Genomic DNA, 26,301 nt, shown 5'->3' with positions numbered 1-26,301 from the left:
AATCTCATTCGAAGAGTGTAAAACGACCCAAATCAGAGTTGTACTACTATTTTTACTTTGCCCTTAAGGCGGCAAGCAAACATAGTACTTCTGCCTCTTATTTTTTTTCCAATACCTCCTTGAGTTTGGTTGGGCTGAAACACAGGGACTGGCTCAAAGTTAACCACCCAGCTTTCATGTCTAAGGAAGACCTAGAATTTTGTCTCCTGGTTTCTAGGCCTGCACCTTCACCACTATACCATATTACATAAATGTGTATAATGAATCTTTTTTTTATTGTGCATGAAAATCCATATTGATGTGTCAGAAGAAATCCAACAACTTCTGTTCAATAATCTTTATTAGACCTTAATTATGTCCAAGTGTGAGTTTCAAGAATTCTTCAATAAGGAAATAGACCAGGAAAAAGGAGAAAAATACACTGGCTAATTTTAAAACTTATCTGTGTTCTTAATCATAAAGCAAAACACACTGCCAGAGATTTTGAAACTTGAAAACTTATTCTCCTCTGTGTCATTTGGTTGATTGTAATAAACAAGGTTAGCTCTGCTTTTTTAATTTTATGGATACTGTGTGAAATGAATTTAAAAAAACAATAATATTTTCTGTCTCTCTTGCAGTTATCCAGTGAATGTCTAATAGAAAAATAGTTTATAAATGTTTTCTCAGTTTATTGCCACTCCTCTAAATAAGTAAAACATCCCCATTTATACTATGCTTTGTACTAGAGCGCCATCTGCCTGTTTTTAGAATATGTATTTTTCATGTTTTTAATTTTGCTTGCATAATTTTATTTCCTCTCCTGGTTTCCATGAGAATTTGAGGACTGGATTCATTTAAATATTCTTTAAAAACACAAACTTCATGGTTTACCTACTCACAATTATTTGCATATAGCTTTACCAAAACTCCTTACTTTGGTAGGTTTGGTTTAATTTTTAGGTAACCTGATTTTAGGTAATTAAAAATTCTACCAAATATAAGAATATAGCTGAGGTTAATCCCACATTGGCTTCTAAAGCTAAGAACAGACCTGTTAAACAAATGCTGTTTAAGAGTGGCATTTTATTTCTAGTCTTTGCAGGAACATGCATCAATTAACTCAAATAATGGAGTAAAGAGTTGGTTGTTTTAAATGCTAATTCAGGTTTCTTAAGAGTCAAATGGAATGAGGGAACAAGTATTGCCTGTTCTTGCTTTCATTTCTTAGTTGTAAATCTTGAGTTTTATTCATACTCAACAATGTCTCCAGTGCAAATGCTGCCTAAATTATCCAAAGAAAGTCTTCACTCCTCAAAAATAAGTTGTTTTGAATGTCTCCAATAAATAAAAGCTAATAAAGCTTTTCGCACAATAAAGTTGTGCTGAGTTGTGCTTCTTTTTGTTTGTTTGCCTCTCCTGGACAATACAAACAGGGCTGTTTTTCCATGTGCATGTTTACATATCCTCAATAAAACGCAAGAATTTATTCTTACACAATAGAAAAATATATGCAGGAACCTGCATATTTAAACATTAAGCTTTAGAAAACATGTATCTTCCACAGGAGAGATAAAGCAGAAGCAGAAAAGGGGATGCTTGGCAGGAGACATAAGGAGCTTCTTATTCTCCACAGTCCAATGTTCCCTTAACGAAAGTTTCAGCAATTGCATTATATAAAACATAATGCCTCTTAAACTTATATTATGGAACTATATGGTGTTCTACCTTTAAACAACTAGCTTTAGCTTCTCCTTTCAGTTATTCTGATCTCTTGGGTCAGATCTCCCATCATATGAATTTCAGTTTTTTCTGTATAGGTAATGCTTGACTGAACGATCATCCATTCAATGATGGTTGAAATAGGGAAACGTGATTGTTGACCTGTCTTCAGTTAGGACACCGCACTACCACCATATAATTAAAATTCAGGCACTTGCAAAACCAGATTACATTTACTACCGATAGCAACATCCTGTGGTTACCTAATCATGGTTAATGACCTTCCTAACTGGCTTATAACAAGAAATGTTAATTGGGGGAAGCTGGATTGACATAACAAATGTGATTTGCTTCAGGACCATTTTTGGTCCCAATTGTGATCATAAGTCAAGGACCACCTGTATGTATCTCATGCAAATGCATTTTGAAAAGATGTTATTTCTTGAAAAATGAACAAGCATTTTTCTCTATTGGGCATAGGAGGAGAAATCAAAAGGTGCTGCCTCATCTAAACCTAGGAAGGAGGAAAAGAAATCCAAAACGCCCAAGAAGGTAAGAGATTGTTTAGCATAACGATTTTACCTAGTGTAATTTTTTCCACTTTCGTCTCTTGTATGAGCTGGAGAATTTCTGAAGCATCTTACATGCAGTTTTTAAGTAATTCCCTTACCTCTATTGTTAGTCAGGAAGCCTGATATTTTAAAAACTTGTTTCATTACTATCACCTATTAGAATAGAAACTATGAACCTGTTGTTGTACTCCGTTTGAGCAATATGAAACAGTAGGGGATAAAAAGAATGATTATAATCAATTGAAACTATACCTTAGCCTGAAAAATACTTATGGGAACATTATTCCAAAATTTCATGCAGAAGCTAATGATCCTTTGGAGATTTTATGGGATCTTTGTACATTATTTGCCTAGATTCATAGGCATATTTAATACTAACTTCTACCTTCGTTTTTTAAACATGTAAATGATAAACCTTTTTTCTGTTTGTGACGTTTATATTGGGGCTGGGAGGGATCAAGTCTGGAGTGACTTAGATTGGGGTGTCGCCTTAGCTAACAGCCATTGGAATTGCTAGTTGCTAAGTGATATGGTCATGTGTCATGCTTTATGACCATATCACTTAGCAACAGAAATTTCATCCCAATGGTGGTCAGGTCAAAGATAACCTGTGTAATAAAGAAATAAATACACTTGCTATTGGGTGCCACTGCTCTGAACAAATGTTGGATCTCTAAGACACATGAAAGTACCAATTAACTTAAAGAGAGACTGTTTTATTTTGTGTACTTTTAACCCAGGCCCTGGTTTTTGATAATTTTGTCTATTTCAAATCTCTCCACCCCCCACCCCAAGTCTTTATTTTCCTTTTTTTAAAATGGCCTGGCTAACACATCACTTTACTATAGTTTGATTAATCATGTCTTATAGACCTACTTCACAGAATATGCTAAGCCAAAACCAGTCCCCCCAAGACATAATTCATAATACAGTATGTAAACTCAGTGTTTACTACATGGATGCAGTAACTAATGTCACGATTCTTTTTCTTCTTCTTCTCTTTTAAGGCAAAGGAGCAATCTTCTGCAAAATCTGAAAAACAAACAAAAAGTTAAACGTCATCAGGTAAGGCAGTCCTAAGTTATCTATCATGCATATATAATATGCATGCGATTCAGAATGAATTAACATTTAGAAAATATGTCGTTATAAACCCTGACGTCAGGATAGGTTTTTCACTATTTCAGAGATTAGTTTGACTCATAGCACATAATTCTGACGTCCTAAAGTCTTTCCCAACATGGAGCCTTCTTTGTAAGATGTCCTCTTACATCTTTCCCATTAGGGAACCATTGCTGTACACTTGAAGCAACAGATGGATAACCTACATGATGTATCAGCCCCTTTTTGCAGTCCCTGGAGGCCTCTCCTGAAAATATCAGCACAAAAATACAGAGGCACACTTTCTCCTTGTTTCTTACAAATAAGAAGTAAAATTGGATCGTTGACAAAAGAAATAAGCTTGCTCTCTCTCTGGTGATAATAGATCACTGCCATAATCCTTGAAGTTGGAATAAATCATTTTAAAAAACATATTCTCCCTGTGACTGTTGTTGGTTGACCCTGAGCTAATTTTTTCTACAGACCTCTAGTTAATTTTGAAGCATACTGCGAAAGATAAGTTCAGAATTACAGTAAGACCTCTTTCCCAGCCATTTGGGAAGAATAAGAAAATGAGTATGCCTATTGTCACCATCCAGCCTTTGCTTATACCCCATCTGATTAAAAAAAATAACCTTCAATTTCCAAAAAAAAAAAAAGTCTGCTAGCCTTTTTTTTTTAACGAAACACTAGTTTTTACTCTTCGGAGTAAAAGTAAATTTGATTTAACAAAGAAATTAGGTTCAGTAAGAGGATTCTATTTATATGAAACATCATAGATGCAATGTTATATTCTTATATCCTGTTTTTTTGTATTGAGTCACAAAATTGAGATGAAGAGCTCTATACATTCTATAAATAACATTATTGGTCAGTTTAAGTCAACCCTGTCTATCCTGCTAATCTGGATATTTTAGTTTTCTATTTTAAAATTCCTGCCTCAGCTGTTGAATGTTATGACATACTTTTAAGAATAGAATATATTTTTATCTTTTCAGAATGTTTATCACCAGTGTGAAAATTCTTTATTTTGATGGACAGCTGCATTTGAACAAAAGCAATTTTGCAAAAAGATAGCATCTTGGACATTTTATGGTATTGGGCTATTTTGGCATGCAAAGCATTTATTTTGCTATTTTCAAGGATGAACTCATATTTTCTAGACACTCACTTTATTGTCTGTATTACTGTCATTTTCTTAAGTTTTGAGAAGAAAAGAATGCTTTATATTTGTAAGAAAGATATTTCTTATGGATTTAATAGGAGTGAAATATGCAAAATTTTGCACATAATCTACCCACAGTGCCTGTAAATCTCAGTGAATCTAGGCTAGCTATAAAAAGGAATGCTTTAAACATGAATTTGGTTGCCTTCTTATTTAGGCCAATTGCCTATGAGTACTTTTGCTGGAAAACACTTAGGGGAAAATGAGTAAATAGTTGCAAAGTTTTCAAAATTGAAGCAGAGTAGAAACTTCTATGTTGCAGCCTTGGCTTCTTATCACATAATGAACAGTGCCATCCTCTAAAACCTGCATCATATGCAAAGCATTTGTGCTACATCTTGTCACTGGCTTCCTAGAAGGATATCTACATCCAAACTTATAGAGAAAGGTAACTGGTACTTTTCCCACCAATCCCCTCCCCCAAAACTGTTCTATACTATCTGCTTTAATCTGAGCAATATGTAACACAAGAGCTGAATGCATAGGATGGCATAGTACCCATCCTAGGAATTGAAAACCTGCAAAGAATCCTTATCCTAGTGCAGTGTTTTTCAAACGTAGCAACATTTGAGATGTGTGCCTTTCAATTCCTTTAGTTCCCCAGCCAGCTATTCTAAGATTTGAAGTCCACACATCTTAAACTTGTCAAGTTCAAGAAACACTGTCCTAGTGCATAGATATACGGCACAGCTGATTTCAGAATAATTCTTAATCAGATTTCAGTGCTTTCCTTTCTTTAAGTATTCCATGCAGGGTATGTGAGAGATGGATATAGTTCCAGATTCAGATGTGCTTTGAAATCTCTCTCTCTCCACTTGCATGTTAAAATGATCACACATGTTCTTAGGCAGCTATAAACTAAACCAACATTAGTTGCTCTAGGAATCTTAGCTGTGTGATTCCTTTTCACCTGCATGGGGATTAAAAGAAAGAGCATGGTGTTTTCTATCACAATGTTTACTTTTTTCAAATGGATTCAATAAAAGATTTCCTTGTGGATTGCATCTTTCATACTGAAGACTGTCCTTAATTACATGTAATGTCAATACTGAACTGTATTTGACATTTTACTGTGGCACACTAATAAACATTTTATGTATTACTTTATATTTGTTATTTTGTATTCTGTTGCAACTTGAATTCTATTGAAAAAAATTTAAATGTGCTTTGTTATATCTTATCAATTTCTATTACCTAATCCATAGGCATACACATTTTACAGACCAGTCTAACCTTGCTTTTATGTACTGCTGTGGATTATGGACTTTTCACATATTTTGCCACTAGGAATTGTGTCTTAATTATTGAAATTCAATGCTGTTCAACTATAAATGATCACATTTGAAATAGTGCAATACTCTGCCATTTAGTTACACCAAGAATACTAATATTTCAGCATATGTTAACGCAAAGAGGTCTTTGGAAATGATATATTCCAAGGCAAAGATACACCTCTCGATACTCCCAGAAATTGGGAATACTGTAGTTTTTGCAACAGGGTTGTTGTGAAATCCATCAAAATGTTTAATAAAAGCCTTTCACCACAACACAAATGTATGACTTGTGGATAAGTAGACAAATTAATGAGGGTGAAACAAGAACATTAATGAAGGAATGACATTCTTGAAATACAGATACCTCCTTCTATATTAGTTTTATACTATTATTCCAAAAATAAAGTATAACAGTTTGCACCAATATATCTAATTAAAATGTCCTCAGTGAGTAATTAAGCTTGTTGAAAGTGATCATTTTTGCCAGGTGCAATCAAAGAATTACACAAGCATCTTCATGCAGATAATTCTCACTTAACAACAGTAACTGTGGCCAGAATTTCCATCACTGTGCAATATGGTTGCAAAGGATGTCGTCTCATGACCCCATTGCTTAGTGATGACGGTATCATGGTAGTTCCACTGGTATCATTGAGGACTATCTCACAATGTCCTATTGACTTCCAATGAGCAAAGTCAGTGGAGAACCTGGCAGGAAGTTACAAGTCCTAGGCATCTCTCAAGCAGGCTGGCAAGTGGGTAAGTGGCTGGCTTAGTGTGGTTTAAGTATGGTGGGACCAGCTATTGCTGTGTGGGGGAACAGGGTCTATGACAACTCGTCATGGCCAACTCACTGCAGGACAACTCACCGCGGGACAAGAATTACACTAATATCTAAGTAATAGTGGACTAGAATAATGAAAGGATACCAAAGAAGGGACAAAATGAAATGTGAATGACAAAAATTAAAAATATTTTAAAAATTACTTTAAATAATTACATTGAGTTGTTGAATTGTCTTGCAGTGAATTGTCCAATGGCAACTTGTTCCACAGTGAGTTGGCCGCAGCAAATTGTCCCATTCTGAGAGAAAGATGTGTAGGCAGCCGCATTGGCATAGCGTGGCTGCTACTAGGTGAGCGAAGGTGCACAAAGGGCAGCTGTGGGTGGTGGGGTGTTATAGGCATGGGCAAGGAAATACAAGATCGCCAGGATCCATCCCCAGGATCTTGTACTCCATATAGCCAGGCTATTCAGGAGAAAAAGCTGTGGTAATGAGAATAATTTACACTGGTCTCTTGTAACATTTCCTGCCAGCTTTCCCACTGACTTTGCTTGCAGGCAGCTGGCAGAGAAGATCACAAGTGGTAGTTGTGCAACCGCAGAATGATGCAACCATCATAAGCTGGTTGCCAAGCACCCAGATCATAATCGTGTGTCCATGAGAGTGCTAAGAAAGGTGAAGCTTCAAGGATTGATTGCCAATACCACTTATATTCAATGCTGTTGTAACTTTCAACAATTGATGAATGAGTGGTCACTGAGAACTACAATGGAATGGCCACAATTATGTACAGTTTTGAGATGATACAAAATGAATTCCCCCCCTTAAAATTGTGCTATAACAGACAAGAGAAAAACAGTTACCCTTCACTTATACACTGTCTTAATTTTATGGTTTATAGTTGCCCTGAGTAGCAAGCCCTTAAGCATTCTCTTAAGCTCATTTTAATATTCAGTTACTGATAAATACTATTTAATTCTAGCCTCTGGAGTCTGTATTGTTATTTTAAAGTAATGATTACTTTAAAATAATGGCCATTACAAGTAGTCCTCAACTTACAACCATTCATTTAGTGATTGAAGTTACAATGGAACTGAAAAATTGATTTAGGACTATTTTTTACACTTATGACCATTGCAGCATCCCCATGGTCACATGATTAAAATATAGATGCTTGGCAACTGATTCATATTTATGACAGTTTCAGTACCCCAGGGTTATGTAATCACTTTTTGTGACCTGCTGACAAGCAGTCAATGGGAAAGCCAGATTAACTTAACAATCATGTTAATAAACTGCAATGATTCACTGTGGCAAGAAAGGTCATAAAATGGGGCAATATTCACTTAACAACTGTCTCACTTAGCAACAGAAATTTTGGGCTGAACTGTCATAAGTAAAGGACTACCTGTACACACTTGTTTGAAACTGTCTATTGTATCCAATAACACTTGGCTAATAAAGAATTCCTATTCCATTCCATTCCATTCTATTCTAAAAACAATTGCATTAAAAATACTTGTGTAGAATATTGAATTATAGTGGTAAAAACCGTAGTGTTTTCTTGCCTTTGTTTTCCACAAGCCCCAACTTAATCTAAATGGAATAATTTTAAATATATTAAGGAACAATCCTGTTGCAGAGATTTCTATCCATTTACAGACAATACGTATAGTTTTGAAAACTTACTTCTGTCAATTCCGAATCAATAGTTCACATACAATTTCATACTTCGCTATTAATCTGTAACCATGTCTTGATTTTTTCAAGGTTCTTATCCATCCACTGGATATTTTCCTCAATTGTTTCTATTGCTTGGTGAACAGCACGGAGTTCTAACGTTTTTTTATCCATTGAGCTGAAATAGTTTTTTACCTATTGAGGAAATACACAGAGAAACACAACTGATTTTGTAGGATTCCTACCAAAGTAGAACAGAAAAGTCTATTTCTCAAAATAGACTTATTACTGAATACAGTATGCTAAGGAATGGCATTCAAACGATTTGGTCATGCTTATCTCTCTATGCCTTCAACCAAAAAGGAGTTGCAAATAAAAAATATATATTCCAGTAGAGAAGAGGAGGAGCCTGATTAGTAATGAGACGTTTTCTTAAGTGATATGGATCGTCCTCATATGCTTCCATTCTTTGGATGGACATGAATAGTTGCAATTTTTTTCCTACTTTCTGACAGAGGCTGCAGCTATCTCAGAAGTACTCATTCTCAAGTCCCACTCATTTCCAAATGAAAAATATAGAAACGAAATGTAATAAATTTGGTGTATTACCATAGGTTTTGACAATATACGATTTCAAAACTAGACTTGTATACCTAATGCAGACTGTCAAATTATAAACTATTTGTGCAAAAACTAAGCATAACACAGATTAAAAGAAAGTCAGTGAGGGGAGGGAACATGAGCTGAACACAGACCTCCTCCATCTGCATTCAAGCAATATCTCTCAAAATGGAAGTAGAATGCTCACAATGAGAATGTGTTTGTGTGCTCATTTCAATGATGATTCTTTTCTTATTCAAATCAACAGTCATTTGGAAAACAAGCAGGATATTTTTATAGCATAGAGAAATAAAGACTAGTGTTTTAAAAATTTTTTTTGTAGTGACAGATGCTTTGGTCATGTCAGACAAATTTTGCAAAAACAGGTCTACAAGGGAGGGGACTTGGGAAACTAGAAAATGCTGTTTTTCCATCAACCCCCATATGCATAGTTATGAACTCCTAGAAACTATACTGCTCAAAAAAATAAAGGGAACACTTAAACAACACAATGTAACTCCAAGTCAATCACGCCTCTGTGAAATCAAACTGTCCACTTAGGTAGCAACACTGATTGATGGTGCGGTTGGCCCTGGGTTCCTCTTAATGCAAGACAATGCTAGACCTCATGTGGCTGAAGTGTGTCAGCAGTTCCTGCAAGACGAAAGCATTGATGCTATGGACTGGCCCGCCCGTTCTCCAGACCTGAATCCAATTGAGCACATCTGGGACATCATGTCTCGCTCCATCCACCAACGCCACGTTGCACCACAGACTGTCCAGGAGTTAGGGGATGCTTTAGTCCAGGTGTGGGAGGAGATCCCTCAGGAGACCATCCGCCACCTCATCAGGAGCATACCCAGGCATTGTAGGAAGGTCATAAAGATACATGGAGGCCACACACACTACTGAGCCTCATTTTGACTTGTTTTAAGGACCTTACTTCAAAGTTGCATCAGCCTGTAGTGTTTTGTTCCACTTTAATTTTGAGTGTAACTCCAAATCCAGACCTCCATGGGTTGCTAAATTTGATTTCCATTGATAATTTTTGTGTGATTTTGTTGTCAGCACATTCAACTATGTAACGAACAAAGTATTTAATAAGAATATTTCATTCATTCAGATCTAGGATGTCTTATTTTTGTGTTCCCTTTATTTTTTTGAGCAGTGTATATTCTTCCAGAGAGCCTTTGGAGTCTGAAACTGGATTTTGTTACTGGATTGATTAATTGAATAGTACCATGCTTTATTTCTTGAAGTAATTTTAATCTGCTGATGTTATAATGTTGTGTTTTGTTGTAAACTGGCTTGAGTCAATTATTTGGAAATCTCAGATAAGTATATATGTATGGGTATTTATTAGAACCAGTTTCTAATAAGTAGTGATTAAAAGCAATGTAGTGATTAAAAGCAGTGAAGCAGAAATTAAAAGTTCTTAAATATGGCAGCCAGCTGGGTGACCTTGAGCCAGTTAATCTTTTAGCCCTAGAGAAGACAATGGCAAATCACTTCAAAAATGTTGCAAAAAAATGCATGAACTTGTCTATATAGTTGCCATGTCAAAACTAGTTTGAAAACACAAACATATGTATCTTTATATAAACAAACATAAAACTAAACATTATATATTCTTACCAATTTGAGTCTCTTTCTATAAAAATGGTTTGCACTGATTTAAGATAAAAATATTGTGTCACAATTATTTATATAGATTGTCAAAGATATATTTACCTCAGCAAGCTGCTCCTTTGTGGAATACTGACTTGTTAAACCAGTAATCATGTGTGCAAGTGAGTTTGAGCCAAGGTCAAATCTACAAAAAACAAACAAACAGCAAACATCAACAAACAGTTTTGTAGGCTTCCTCAAAACAAAATAAAGTGCAAGAACATGAAGGTCATACATACTTTTTTACAAGTTTCTGCCAGTTTTCTTTTAAAAACTTCCAAGCTAATTGATATCCATAAGGATTTCTTCCAACACTGATAACTATAGAAGGAAGTTCCTGAGTCTTTATTATGTCACCTTGCAATGCTTGATCCATTAGCCTGAAAAGAACACGATCAAACAAGTTTTTCAATTAAGCATGGATACATGGATACAAGAAATTCATTAAGAAAATTATATCCCTTATTAGCGAGCAACGAGTACAACAAATAATGCAGCTTCTTAATTTGTTCTCATTGATTCACTCAATAGCTAGTACTTCCCCAAAGTAATGTACTAATTTTCTTGTCTAGTCCCATCTTGACAATATTGTTTCACAAAACAGTATTTTATTTATCCTATGTTTCCAAGTGGCCTACGTGCAAATGTATCAATTAAAAAACAGTCTTTGGAAGTTTCTTTTTGTCTTTTAATATATGTAAAGTAGAATATATGCCCAACATAAAGGAAGTTGATATTTTGGAAAAGTTAATTGTGAATGTGGGTTAACATATAAAGACTTTCTAGTACAGAAAAACAGAGAAAATAACTGACTGCAGAGGGATTTAGTTTTCAATAGTTTTAATATGCACAATTAAAACATTTAGTATAAATTTTTAAAGGACCAGGAATAGGAGATAAAATATACACTGCTCAAAAAAATAAAGGGAACACTTAAACAACACAATATAACTTCAAGTCAATCACACTTCTGTGAAATCAAACTGTCCACTTAGGTAGCAACACTGATATACAATCAATTTCACATGCTGTTGTACAAATGGAATAGACAACAGGTGGAAAGCATAGGCAGTTAGCAAGACATCCCCCATAAAGGAGTGGTTCTGCAGGTGGTGACCACAGACCACTTCTCAGGCCTATGCTTTCTGGCTGATGGTTTGGTCACTTTTGAATGCTGGTGGTGCTTTCACTCTAGTGGTAGCATGAGACAGAGTCTACAACCCACACAAGTGGCTCAGGTAGTGCAGTTCATCCAGGATGGAACATCAATGCAAGCTGTGGCAAGGTTTGCTGTGTCTGTCAGCGTAGTGTCCAGAGCATGGAAGCACTACCAGGAGACAGGCCAGTACATCAGGAGACATGGAGGAGGCTGTAGGAGGGCAACAACCCAGCATCAGGACCGCTACCTCTGCCTTTGTGCAGAGCCCTGCAAAATGACCTCCAGCAGGCCACAAATGTGCATGTGGCTGCTCAAACAGTCAGAAACAGACTCCATGAGGGTGCTATGAGGGCCTGACGTCCACAGGTGGGGGTTGTGCTTACAGCCCAACACCGTGCAGGACGTTTGGCATTTGTCAGAGAACACCAAGATTGGCAAATTCGCCACTGGTGCCCTGTGCTCTTCACAGATGAAAGCAGGTTCACACTGAGCATGTGACAGACGTGACAGGGTCTGGAGATGCCGTGGAGAACGTTCTGCTGCCTGCAACATCCTCCAGCATGACCGGTTTGGCAGTGGGTCAGTAATGGTATGGGGTGGCATTTCTTTAGTAATGGTGTGGAGTGGCATTTCCAAATTTGATTTCCATTGATAATTTTTGTGTGATTTTGTTGTCAGCACATTCAACTATGTAACGAACAAAGTATTTAATAAGAATATTTCATTCATTCAGATCTAGGATGTCTTATTTTTGTATTCCCTTTATTTTTTTGAGCAGTGTATAATTTTCTTGTAGAAATTCAAAATGGAGGAAAAGTAAGTTAAAGGGTCTGAATGTCCCTGAAAGTTCAACACAAACTTTTTAAAAATGATGTACCATTGTTGCATGACTCTAGATAATGTGCCTTAATATGTATAAAGATACTTCTAATCACTGTGAAAAACATGAAAAGATATTTTCTCATGTATGATGTCAAACAGCAAAAATATACTGGACACAAATACTTAAATAATACATGTGGTGATGCAGAGAGTTTTAAAAATTAATATTCAGATAAAACTGGAACTTTCTTATTAGGTTTTATGAACTCTCAATTAGAAAAGGCCTGTGGACGATTGGTCTTATATAGAGTAACTTTGAGGCTATTATTCCACAAGACTACAGGAAGTCCTCGATTTACAAGCATTTGCTTAATGACCGTTTGAAGTTAAAATACTGAACAAAGTGACATGACCATTTTTCACACTTTTACGACTGTTGCCCCATCCCCATGTTCAAAATTCAGATGTTTGGCAACTAGTTCGTATTTATGATGGTTGCAATGTCCTGAAGTGATGTGATCACCTTTTGCGACCTTCTGACAAGCAAAGTCAATGGGGAAGCCAGATTCACTTAACAATCATGTTACTAGCTTAACAATTGCAGCGATTAACAACTGTGACAAGAAAGTTGCAAGATGGGGCAAAACTCAACAACTGACTTGCTTAGCAACAGAAATTTTGCACTCAATTGTCATAAGTCAATGACTACCTGTTCAGAAACATCAGTAATGGATGAGTGGATTATAAAGATGGCTGAGTTTACAGAAATGGCTAAAATGGCTTGTTTGGTTAAAGAGGGAACTACAAGTACTTTCTTAAAAGACTGGAAACCCTGTATAGACTTTTTGCTGAAAATGAATAAAAATGCTTGATATTTGTTTGCAGGAAGAAAAGAAGTATGATATACAACATGGGAGGATAAAGATGGTAATTGCTATGTTTATAACTTCCGCAAAGAAGATTTTAGTCATTTTAGACATCTTTTTCTTGCTTTTTATTTATTCATTTTTTACCCTTTTATAATATTTTTGTTCTATGTTTCTGTAGTTTTTAAAATCTTTGTAAAGCCTTTTAATAAAAATTATTTATAAAAAAGCTAACTGTAACTGTGGAATGGCTTTTTTAATGAAGTAAAATTCTACTGACAAAATATAAATAAATATTAAACATGCAAAAGATAAAGATGAGGAAAATATAGTCTGGAAAAGAAGATTAAAAGCTTGTGTTCAGCTGTTTCCTACTTGGTATTTTAAAAGTTGTCAATTCTTCCTTGTTCCATCCAAGCTTGAGCTGCCCACTGACCCCAAAGGAATAGCAATGTAAAAACGCATTTCTAATTTGATTATAATTGTCCCCCAAAAACAGTTACTGCATAACTATTAAGTGATCATGAAAATGTAAGAAATTGGCATTGAGAGAGCTATAATGTTAATATATGAACTCGTTCCTTTGAATTTAAAATCACTCATGTTATTTGAAGAATGCTTACCATTGAAGTTTTTCTTTGTTTTGGCTCAGACACAGAACAACTTCAATCTGATTCTTTTCAGTATCGAATTCAGGTAACTGATACTTGCTGAAAAGGAAATCCCAATTTTCATCTGTTTGTATTCCAACAGCATATACTGCCATCTTAATGTTTTTTGGCAATCTGTAACAAATTGTGCTCATATTACTCTCTGAGAAAAATATATATTAAATTACTGCTATTTATTTGATTCAGTTTGCAAAGTATATCTCCCACCAAGCAGGATTACAAGATCCCAGAATGGATGTCTTCTTCCTGAAGACAGAAGGATATTGTTTAAGCACCCTTAAAAAGTAAAATACATACTTCAGAGTTCCATCTGAGTCCTTCCATTTCATGAAGTACTCTTGTGCCTTGTCCACACATGGTTTGTATTTGCGTACACATGCAAACGTAAGTAGGGAGCTTCGAAGCATTTGTTCAGACACAGTACCTTCATCATCCCAAGACTGTTTGTCAATCATATTTTTAAATACATTTACTATGTGAGCCTAGAGTGATTTGTGAAATAATAAAATGAGGTTGTAATAAGTGGAAATTAATTATTTAAAACAATCTTTGTTATTTAATCAAAAGTCGTATTGCTTGTATCTTTCATAAATCACAAACAGAAAAATGGATAGGATGTACACTCCCAATGGTTTAAGGATCAATTTTCTTTAATAATAAAAATACAGAAATTATTTCATATATGTGAGCTTGTTTATAAAACTGTAATCATATAGTGCATATATGCATGCCTATACGTTGTTGTTAGAGTAGTCATAACATCACTGTAGTCTGTATAAAGATAAGTGATTCCAACAAGAGAACATTTGTAGCTCAGGGTTGAACTGTGGAGTCCTTGGCACCATCTGAGCTTGTTGTTTGCTTGGAGACATTTCATTACCCAACTAGGTAACTTCATCAATGTTTTGGGGATTATTAAAAGACATTAAAAGGAAGGGATTAAGGGAAGGAATTGGTAACACCAGTGTTTTAGGGATCATTAAAAACATTCAGGGGATTATTTAAATAATAATTATATTATTGTATTGCAATTGTACTAAATACAGCTTTAGCTTATATTTACTACTCTTATTTTCCAAACTATAAAGGAATGGAAGATACTCCAATGACTCTATCTAGGGAATAGGAAACTGTTCAAAAATGGATACATAGGTGTGCATTTTTTTTAACTCACAAGTAATTTGATTTCTTGAAACTGAGAAGCAGACGATCCTTCAGAACAACGTTTCTCAACCTTTCCAGGTTGGCCAGTAGGAGGGAGGGGAAGAGGGGATGGTTTATGCAAGGCCAGTTGCATACGCACACAACTTCACTTGTGTGAGCAGTGGGCATGCACATCTGCCACTTGCATTAGTGGGCTGCAAGCCCTGGTGCCTACCACTCACACAAGTGGGCTCGCATGAGTTGGTTGTGCTCATGCATCCTGGTTGAGAATAGGCCACAATCGTAGCCCACAGGTTGGGGACTCCTGATTTAGAGACACAGAATTATAGGATAGAAAAGATCATTCAGGTCTTCTACCCCAGCTATCTGCCCAGTGCCTCATTCAGATATTCTATTCCAGCCATCTGCCCATTGTTATGCCACACCAATAATTGTCCAAGCTTGACTTGAAAACCTTGAGTGTTGGAGGTCTCATGACTTCAAGAAGCAGGCTGCTCCACTGCTTAACAGCTCACAATTCTTATCAATAATATGTCATTAATTTAGTGCCTTACATATTAACTGACTGTAACTTTATTTTCAAGAGCATTCTTAACCAATGCATATTAATTTCCTATTCCCATACATCTTCTAAAGAGAAAAAATAGCTGGAGGTTTATCAGCTGATTTTGTATCTAGGAGGAGCTCTAGTTAAAGTAATTTAACTAAGAATATATTCCAATAAAGAGCTCGTCTAGTAATACTGCTAGTAATACTGAAATGTGTTTATACTGCTGTTAAGAGTGATTACAGTGCTGATGACAACTGGAAAGATCTAAATCCATCATGTGACTTGAAACCTCATTGGATAGCATTAGCCAAGCTTATGTCACATTGCTATTATTGTACAAATAAAATGGAATTTCTTAGGTAATCAGTTTTGAAATTTAGACATCTGTCCAATCAATCAATTCTGATGAAGGATGCTGGTTATCAATCCTGATTTTAGACTATTTTGCCAACATATTAGTTTGCGTGTATGTATTTATGACTTACTACCATGATGGGCAAGCTCCATTATTGTCGTAGTAGAGAACTACCAGCATTCTATAAAGAATTTATTTTGAATACTTCATCTTGGAATGTTTAAGTTTTAAAAAGAAACAAAACAAATTTATTTCATTTAGCATAGAACATATCCATTTAAAAAGCTAAGTAAGTTTTCTCTTTCTTATTTTACCTTTAATTGTTGTTCTGTGTCACTTATATTTGTCTTCTCCAGCAGTTTATACAAAGGGATTAGCTCATTCAGTCCTTGATATACAGGAGTAATTTCAGTTTCATGTTTTAAGTATAATGTTAAATCTAGAGCTTTTTCAATTGACAGTTTTCCAGCACTGAGGAAATAGAAAATGTGTTTTAACAAATATCTTTGAAGGGTCTGAATCATCTTCCCTATGAATTTTCTAATAATGTATATTAACCAAATATATTTTTAATTTTTTTCTTTTTACTATGGTCGAAAATAAATTTGTAACCAGGTAAAAAAAATAGGTATCTTTTTGTAATGATGTATTTGTCTAAAAAACAAACTAATGTGTTCTAGATAGTAAATGCACTGAAATGTACTGTAGCATTATGCTAGTGATGGCAGCTGATACATTGCAGTTTCTCTCATGAAAGAGCTCTAAATTCTTGAACAATAGTTTCACTGGCACAGGTAGTCCTTAATTCACAACAGTTCATTTAGTGACTGTTCAAAGCCTCAATAGCGCTGAACAAAGTAACTGATGACTGTTTTCTACACTTACAACCTTTGTAACATCCCCTTGGGCACATGATGAAAATTTGGATGTTTGGCAACTGGTTCATATTTATGACAGTTGCAGTGTCCTGGGATCAAGTGATCTGCTTTTATGACATTCTGACAAGCAAAGTCAATGAGGAAACCAGACTCCATTAACAACCAGGTTACTAACTCATCAACTGCAGTGATTCACTTAGCAACTGAAGCAAGAAAGATCATAAAAGGGGTTAAAACTCACAAATGTCTCACTTTACAACAGAAATTTTGGGTTCAATTGTGGTCGTAGGTCAAGGACTACCTGTATAGCTCTGTGGCCTTCAATACACTTTCAGCTCAGTTTTCATCTATAGTCGCAGGCTTTTTATACAGTTTTATATGGCCTTGGATTATCTTTAAATCCCTTGGCAAAGGGAAATCAGAACAATACAAGGATGCATAATGTCTGACATTTTAATTGTATTTCTCAATATACAACCGTTATTTCCTTTCTTAGCTCATGATGTGCCTACCTTTGGATACATTCAGATATTCTGTATATTTCAACCAATGCCTCCTGCACAAATGTGGAATATGCTTTTTCTCAGGAAAAGGCCCACCTTTCTTTTAAAGAAGTTAAATGAGGTGTTTCTTACAGCAGGTATCCATGCTTGCTTGCTAATTTAATTCCTTCCTTGCTCCAGTCCTCAAATATTAGGCATATGCAAATCTTTTTAACTCTTACCTCACCAGCTGGAATGCATTGTTAATAAGGCTTGCTCGATCATTGCTGCTTATTGTTTCATGATTGTCTTTTAATAGGCGAATTAGAGAATCCCAGCCATGATCTCCATAATGCACAATATAATAACCATTCATTCCTACATTAAATTTTATCCACTCCACTTCTTCTGGGAGGACTATGTCATCTAAAATCAAAATATATCACAATTCACAGTAACACCTGATTTATTTACATTCATATCATTAAAAATAAGGCATGATTTTGAAAGCATACCTTCAATATGTACCACACAATTGCTTGGTGCACCTGATTTTTAATTACTGAAAAGATATCAAAATCCTAACATTCAATATTCCCTAAGTTTTGAACTCTTCCAAAATGTATTAATGCATCAATAACTGATTGAAATATATATTTAATATATATATTTAATTATGCAAAATGCTTTGTGAACAACAACAAAAAGCAACCTCACTTGCCATTCAAGTCTCTGTTCCAAGTCATAATGGTACATTTCAGGGTTGGGTCAACTTAAACATTTGTGCTATATTTTGATTATAAAATATTTTGCACACCTCTGTTGTTTAATGTTTGAAATCTTATGTAGGTCGCCACAATTTGAATTAAACTTACTTGTTTTGCTTGTCAGCAAGAACCTCTGAATGTCATTACATTTATTGGTAATATATGTCAATGGAATGTGCCACAGATTCCTACAAACAAAATCAACACTATGATTTTTGAAACAGATTGAATTATTTTTAAACAGATGAAATGAATGCATTTTTTTAAAAAAAACTGAGATATCACTTTGCAAGATAGAGATTGTAAGCACATTTAGGAAGTTGAAAATAAGGTTATGTTTCTAAAAAGTATTTAAATGCTTGATTCAACCTTCCTCTCATATAAATGGCAATTATTAATGCTTTAACAACTATCTAATGTTTACTCTGGAATAAACTGAATGAGTAATTTTCTGTAAAAAAGAGATATATATGCATGAATTTGTCTACTTAGCTTCCTAAGAGCTAAAAACATCAGATGGATTCCTAGAGAGGAAGCAAATAGATCAAGTAGATTCCTAGAGAGGAAGCAGCGAGAATTTGACACTTCACAGCAGCCACCAGACTTTTGCAAAAAGAAACCACTCCAATTTTTTATTTTTTTTTATTTTTTGCTGAGAGACAAGGCTCTTTTGCAAAATTGTTTCATCAATTCCTGTCATTCCTAAGCAATTGCAGGCTTGGATTTCAGGAGGGGCCAGATCAGAGGCAGAATTATGTAAGCAGAATAGGCTGCCTCTGGCAAGTATTTCTCCACACTGAGACTGAAAATCCTGCTTGCAGGGAAGGTTTTCAGTGTCAGTGATGCTTTACAGGGCCTGCCTCACCTTGCTGAAGCACTCAACATGCCTTACCCTCAAATCCATCTACTTAACGACACATGAGATTGCTTAACAACTGCAAGTGGGAGGGTCAGAATTGTCTTGCTTAATGATTACTTCGCTCAACAACCCAGATTCCAGTACTAACTGTGGCCCTAAGTCAAGAAGTATCTGTATCATGAAGTAGAATCGGTACAAAATATAATCAGAAACAAGTGTCATTCATTCATCATTACCCAGATGATGAGGAAAAAGTAGCTTTTTTTGAATAATGTTCTTGTTGTAGATGTACATTTTTCCCTTTAATAGTAACTGTCACTAGAGGAAATCCTTTTTGGAGTGTCCAAGTATTCATCACTGCCTGTACATCATGGAGCACAGTTTTGGTCCAGTGCTACATATAAGTTACAAAAATATGAACAAAAACATAGGTATGTACATTAATAAAAAGTAGTAGTCACAGAAATTTAAAAATACAAGTATGCCATATTTTAATCATTTGCAAAGTCAACAATGTAATGTCCTCAACTGTGATATTCTTTTCAGCATAAGGAAGCAATGTTTTAATGATAATTCCTTAAGGTTTCTTGTAACAATCAAGTAATATCCCTAATAAGTCCCTAATAAGTTTGAGTCTTTATTTTTATTTCCAATTATCAATGTATCAGACAAACAAGACTTCTTTTTGAATTATTTTCTGTAGGTACACAATTCTAAAAAATGGCCCAACTCAGTTCATGTAAATTATTTGCTACATGGAGAATATTAAACTTATGTACTTGCCTTTTCTTCCCCTTCCACATCAGCAAAGTAATGAAGCACAGTAATTTATTATATTTTAATCAACTGTAATTTTCCAAATAAGTTGCGAACTTTTGAAAATTCAATTTAAAAAAAGTTTTATTTAAATTATGTTTTAGGAACAAAACCAGTACATTCTTTTTAAAAACAGAACAAAACAAAACAAAACACATGTGGCCATGAAAGAAATCTCAAGGTTCACCATATTTCTTTCACTGGAATTTTTTTTTATTTATATTAGAAAAGAACTAGAACAATATGTAACTGCAAAAAAACCATAACTGTCAGGGGATCCTTAGCACTTATTATGTTTTGCCTACAAGCTAAAAAAATTATTTGTAAAAACAACCTGATAAAACTACAAGCTTTTTGAGAGAAAAGCTTGCCATGAATACAATCCAAAACAAGTATCTATGATTCTTTTAAATATTTCAGAACATTCCATTTAGAATATCTTAATTCATAGATCGGTGGTGCTTCACTTAGGCATTAGCTTTTGACAAAATGACTGCATAGTAGCAATCGGTTTTACAGATTTAACACTTCGGTCTCAAAATATCAAGTTATTGTACAATGAACCTTTAGTGTTATGCAAAACAATTCAAATCCATGAATCCAAGTTTGAACTTGAAAGATTCTGTTTTGAGTTGGAAAGTGACCTCAAATCAGAGTCACTTTAAGTTCAGACTTTTTCAGAATAGTTTCAACAGTACTCAAAAGGTCCAGTAGTTAAGACTTAAATAATCTATTTCAACTGCATACCTTACAAATGAAAATAATGTATCACACCTTCAGTGACATAATATGGATAGGTGCCCAGAGTTGCTGCACAATGAGATAGGCAGCACATACATTAAATAGAAACAGAGGAGGAGGAGGGAGGGGGAGGGGGGGGGAGGGAGGGAGAGAGAGAGAGAGAGAGAGAGAGAGAGATGGGGCAGAGGGAGGCAAGAGGAGAGAGAGAAAGAAAGAAAGAAAGAAAGAAAGAAAGAAAGAAAGAAAGAAAGAAAGAAAGAAAGAAAGAAAGAAAGAAAGAAAGAAAGAAAGAAAGAAAAGAAAAAAAATCTTACTGAGGTTAAGACTCTGTCCTTGTTTCTGATACAAACTCCATTTTCTCCGTGACTTCCATCAGCATCTGGACAAACCTAACCAATAAATAATTATTAAAGATATCACAAGATGAGTATAACTGATGCTCAAGAACATTTTAAAATTAGATATTTTGGGAGAAGAAATACTTCTCAAATACTTGCATCTGATAAGCTGTCCCACAGATCTTTGTTTTTTGTGTTCTGATAACTGAATCGCAACAAATATTTCACAAGACCAGCTTGAAAAATTTCTGGGCTGAGATAATCCTGTAGCATATTGAGAATACAAGCTCCCTGTAAATAGAATGAAATAATACCGAATTAATCAAGTTTTTTTTTTCATGTTTAGGGATTTGGACTAATATCATGTCCATATAGTCACTGATCATGGTACTAAATCCTACTTTTTGTCTCTGCAGTTTGAAATTAATGACCCTAAAATATTTCTGATAAACATTATGATTTGTGGTTTTGATAATTAGAAAAAAATGGATAATGGATAATAAAAACTAGGGAGGATGAGGTTTTTTTGTAATCACAAAGTAACAGAGAATTTTGTAAATGTATTTATATTTGCTGCAAGGAAATCTGAACTTTCTTTTTTCTCTGTTTTCCTTTCAATTCTTTCAGCACTTTTGCTTTTCTTCTTTCTCCTTTCCTGTTTCTGCACTTTATTAGTTTGTATTAGTTTTTGTGTTTTTATAACTTTAATAAAAAATCATTAAAAATAGAGATCATATAGTCTGACCATCTTAACAATGAAAATGAAAATCACTTTCGGACATAAACATCGTACCCAGAATTATTAAACTTGGCCAAAATTTCTTATTTTACCTTATCGTAGGAAACATCATCAAACATTTCTAGAATCTGAGCTGGATTTTCAACAGGAGTCGATATAGGATGTGAAGAATTTAAAGCATCTACTTCCATGGCATTAAAATACTTGTTTAAAAAATGATCTTCCTAAACAAAAGAAAAAGAAGCCCAGAGTAGTCTTCTGAAATTTTGAGCTCATTTTAAAATGAGACATTTAATTACTTATACAAAATTACATTCGATCCTAGGTAGAGGCTAATATTTGGAATAGACTCTCCTGCTTGAGCAGGGGGTTGGACTAGATGACCTCCTGTAATCCTTTCATCGGGGTGGAATCAGGGTGACAGATCGGAGCATTTACTGGCTGCCGTTCCTGATGCCTATGCAGTGTTCACAGCAGATTATTATTCATTATGGCCAGAGAGAGAAGTATTTTCTGCTACCTAGGTTCAAACTCACAGCCTCCAAATTGTGAAGCAAGAGCTCTACCTCTAGGCCACCATCCCTCTCATACAATTAACTGTACAGTCCAACCTCAGGTTGCGAACGCAACTGTTCGTAACCAAATCAGGTGTCGAACAAAAAATCCACCCGATTTTTGAATCGAGTTATGATTCAAAAATCGGGTGTGAACAAAATGGGCACTGAAGGATTCCCTTTCCGTGCCAATTTCTGCTTCAGCACCATTTTTTTGTACTATGCACATGCGCAGTTGGTCGTGCTTCCGGACACGACCAAATTGCGTCCAGAATCCGGGAATGGATTACGGTTATAATTATATAATTATAACCGTAATTATATTATAATTAATTTTCATTAATTATAAAGTTTCGTGCAGTGCTGCGCAATCATGCCTAGTCTAAAAACTCTGCCTGCTTAATGCAAATCTACAAGGAGAGGAAGGTGTCTATTTTCAGTAGTCCTGGGATTTTCTTGACTTACCATTAAAATGGGAGGAAAAAAACCCAATACTTACAACTTTCAGTTCTGGATGGGTCTTTCTTACTGACACAAATTCCATAAACTTTGCAAAACCTTCATTAAGCCAAAGATCATTCCACCATTCCATGGTAACCAAATTTCCAAACCACTATAAAAAAAGAACACATAGCAAAATTGACACAATTCATAAGACGCTAATCAAACTGAAAGTATCCATTTCACTGTTCTGTACCTACTCAAATGTCCCTTGTTTATGAACAGAAAAAAACTTTTGTGTGACAACAGCTAGTGCCTTTCATGAGAAGACAATGTAACATTTGTTGTTTATGAAAACTGGGCATGCACAACAACTCCAATATAAACATCAGCAGCTAATCTAGCACTATGCGCCTTTAGAACAGTGGTTCCCAAAGTGGGCAGTACCGCCCCCTGCCTTGGGGGTGCTAAGAGGCAGGGGGTCTGGCAGGGGGCGCAAAGAGGTTGCAGGGGGGCGTTCGAGGCGCCGGCCCTGCAGGTTCACTGTAGCACCGCTCCAGAGCCGGCACCTCCAATGCGGAAGTGGTGGCACGTTACGTGCTGCCACGGCCACGTTTGATGCGACGCCCCCTGCCGCCTCTTAGCACCCTTCTGCTGGCCCCCTTGGGGATGCTAAGAGGCGGCAGGGGGGCATTCGAGGTGCTGGCCCTGCAGGTTCACTCATTGACTGTAGCACCACTCCGGAGCCGGCGCCTCCAACGCGGAAGCAGTGGCACGTTATGTGACGCCTCGGCAGCGTTCAATGCACTGTCCCCCTGCCACCTATTAGTGTCCCCAAGGGGTCCAGCAAAGGGGCGCTAAGAGGCGGCAGGGGAGCGTTCGAGGTGCCAGCTGGCCCTGCAGGTTCACCCATTGAGGCGCCGGCTCCGGAGCGGTGCTACAGTCAATGGGTGAACCTGCAGGGCTGGCGCCTTGAACGCCCCCCTGCCACCTCTTAGCATCCCCAAGGGGGCGAGCAGAAGGGAGCTAAGAGGCGGCAGGGGGGCGGCGCGTCGAACGCAGCTGTGGCGGCATGTAACGTGCCACTGCTTCCACATTGGAGGTGCTGGCTCCGGAGTGGTGCTAGTCAATGGGTGAAACTGCAGGGCCGGCCGGCACCTCGAACGCCTCCCTGCTGCCTCTTAGCCCCCCTCTGCTGGCCCTCTTGGGGACGCTAAGAGGCAGCTGGGGAGCGTTCGAGGTGCCGGCCCTGCAGGTTCACCCATTGAATGTAGTAATGCTCCAGAACCGGTGCTTCGAATGTGGCAGCACGTTGGGAAAAGCCGCTGCCACCGCTTTCCCGAAGTGCCGCCGCTGTCGCATTGTCTGTCTGTCGGTTCGTCTGTCCATCCATCCATCCAAAAGGTCTGTCTCTTTGCCTGCCTGCCTTCCTGCCTGCCTACCTACCTGCCTGCCTGCCTGTTTGTCTCTCTCTCTCTATCCATCCATCCATGTTCAAAATGCCGGCCCCGCAGGCACATCGGGAAAGTAGAGCAAAGCCAGTTTGAGAGAGAGGGAGGGAGAGAGAGAGAGAGAGAGAGAAAGAGAGAGACCTGATGCATCAGATTGAATGAGGCCTAGTGTAGACTGAGGCCTTTTTCCACATTGAAACATCTTTGCCAGAACATGGAAACCTCTTTGGCTTCTATTAAAGTTTTGTGGATGAAACATGGTCAAGACGATCAGGAAACTCTCACATTTTGTTGAGGCTTTAAACAGGATCCATTGGACCAGATCTCCACCCTAAAAATTACTTTTCCCCAATGTATTACAGTGCCAATTCTGAAGAAGGCAAAACCAAAACGTACTGGTAAATTACAAGGAGAACACACACACACACACTCCCTTCTAACCCTGCTGGAGCAGGTGATGGGACTAGAATAGATATCTCATTATCTTTTTCCTCCCACCCTCCCTCCTTCTTTATTTTTTTTTCTTTCTGTCCCTTCCTTCCATCCCCCCCTCTTTCTTTGTCCCTTTTTCTTTCTTTCCCTTTTCTCTTTATTTTCTTTCTCTCTTTCTTCTCTCTCTCTCTCTTTCTTTCTCACTCTCTCAGGCTCATCCCTTTGGATCAGGGGTCACCAAACGTTTGGACCACAGGGACCACCAAACTCATAATTTTAAATGCCGGAGACCACTAATATGAATTTTGACTGACAGTGGCTTTCTGGCATTGTTGGGAGAGAGAGAGAGAGAGATCTGATCCAACCTCTCTCTCTCTCCCTCTCTCTCACACACACAGGCAGGGGTGGGATTTAGACCCCTGATCTAAAGCTGTCAAAACTCCAAAAACTGGTCAAGTAGCTCTGGGGAGGCCAGTCATAAATTAGAACACTTGCTAAACAACCGATCATTAAGTGAGGACCACTTGTATTTGGTTTGCCAGCCACCTGGCTACGCCCACCCAGTCACATGACCAGCAAGTCACACCCACCCAGTCATGTGACCAGCAAACCACACCCTCAAATTAGGCAACACCCGCACCGAGGATGAGTTTGTAGCACCAAGGGGGCAGTGGACCGAAAAAGTTTGGGACCCACTGCTTTAGAATGATTATTTGGCATTGACTGGGTAGTAGTTTTAAAGACAAATGGAATTTCCGCAGGAATGTACTTAGAGGAACCAACACTCTTACTGAATTTCTATAGGATGGAATAATTGGAATATAAGCAGGTGCTTATTCTTCCTTCTGTTGAAATCCCTAAAAAATTATTTGTCAAATTTATAACAACATTTGTGCCACAAAACAAGTGACTTTGGGTAGCGTACCACAAAGCTTATGTGGTATCGCTAAAACTATATGCAGTACATTCACTGGTGACTGCAAAGTGCCCACACTCTCTGTAAAGCTTCAGTGAAGAAACTACAAACAAGATGTCTTTTCTAAACTATATACAGAAAACATACTGTAGATTCTGCTAGCTTTACAAGAGAAAAAAATCATATATGCTGGCTTGAGTCATTTGTATAAATCTTACAATGTAACAGTCAACTGATGTTACTTCTCTGATTTCAGAAGTTGCTGTTTTCCAGATAATTAAAATATAATCTTCAATTTCATATCTGAAAAGCAAACTACAATTTACCTGATGCGCAAGTTCATGGGCTACTGACATAGTAATTCCAAGTTTGCGTGATACTGAAGATTTTTCAGAATCATATAACAAAGCAGATTCCCTGTATGTGGTCAATCCCCAATTCTCCATTGCACCAGACTGAAAATCCGGAATAGCTGCTAGATCTGTAATGAAATGTTATTTTCTTAAAATCTGTTTATACCATATAGTACACTTGGAAAAAAATTACATGCATGTGCACATCTAATATAAGTTCAAATATTTAGCAATATGGACATTTTTCAAAAGTAATCATAAATCTTTTTGGCTTTTTAAAAAACAATCTTCAGGATACTTTAAAAAAAAACAGTAATAATTTCATTACTCTATGCTGGGGTG

General features: G+C 36.6%; 2 protein-coding genes across 30 annotated transcripts in view; one reads left to right on the top strand and one right to left on the bottom strand.

Annotated features, from left to right (window-relative positions):
• Positions 1–5,706, top strand: part of CAST (calpastatin) — a 282,033-nt gene extending 276,327 nt beyond the window's left edge. For 17 of the 24 annotated variants that reach the window (XM_087958156.1, XM_087958155.1, XM_087958152.1 and 14 more), the window contains 3 exons: positions 2,182–2,253; positions 3,281–3,338; positions 4,373–5,706. In XM_087958156.1, the coding sequence (XP_087814282.1) occupies positions 2,182–2,253; positions 3,281–3,328 (120 nt within the window). In that variant the 3' untranslated portion in view covers positions 3,329–3,338; positions 4,373–5,706. Of the gene's footprint in view, positions 1–2,181; positions 2,254–3,280; positions 3,339–3,558 lie in introns of all 24 variants that reach the window. The other 7 variants (XM_087958153.1, XM_087958148.1, XM_087958147.1 and 4 more) reach the window with 1 other exon arrangement.
• ERAP1 (endoplasmic reticulum aminopeptidase 1) overlaps positions 323–26,301 on the bottom strand; it is a 34,334-nt gene continuing 8,355 nt past the window's right edge. For all 6 annotated transcript variants that reach the window (XM_087958139.1, XM_087958140.1, XM_087958142.1 and 3 more), the window contains exons 6-19: positions 25,933–26,087; positions 22,866–22,979; positions 21,905–22,036; positions 21,233–21,364; positions 21,050–21,124; positions 19,415–19,572; positions 18,428–18,507; positions 17,795–17,978; positions 16,507–16,663; positions 14,421–14,605; positions 14,076–14,237; positions 10,845–10,985; positions 10,669–10,750; positions 323–8,532 (exon numbers count right to left, since the gene is read on the bottom strand). In XM_087958139.1, the coding sequence (XP_087814265.1) occupies positions 8,383–8,532; positions 10,669–10,750; positions 10,845–10,985; positions 14,076–14,237; positions 14,421–14,605; positions 16,507–16,663; positions 17,795–17,978; positions 18,428–18,507; positions 19,415–19,572; positions 21,050–21,124; positions 21,233–21,364; positions 21,905–22,036; positions 22,866–22,979; positions 25,933–26,087 (1,907 nt within the window). In that variant the 3' untranslated portion in view covers positions 323–8,382. The remainder of the gene's footprint in view (positions 8,533–10,668; positions 10,751–10,844; positions 10,986–14,075; positions 14,238–14,420; positions 14,606–16,506; positions 16,664–17,794; positions 17,979–18,427; positions 18,508–19,414; positions 19,573–21,049; positions 21,125–21,232; positions 21,365–21,904; positions 22,037–22,865; positions 22,980–25,932; positions 26,088–26,301) is intronic.

Source organism: Notechis scutatus, chromosome 2 (assembly GCF_049901735.1).
Source record: "Notechis scutatus isolate UNSWTSFEM ecotype Mainland chromosome 2, rNotScu1.2, whole genome shotgun sequence".
NCBI lineage: Eukaryota > Metazoa > Chordata > Lepidosauria > Squamata > Elapidae > Notechis > Notechis scutatus.
The sequence above is the reverse complement of the archived record's forward strand: the minus strand, read 5'-3'. Positions and strand labels throughout refer to the sequence as shown.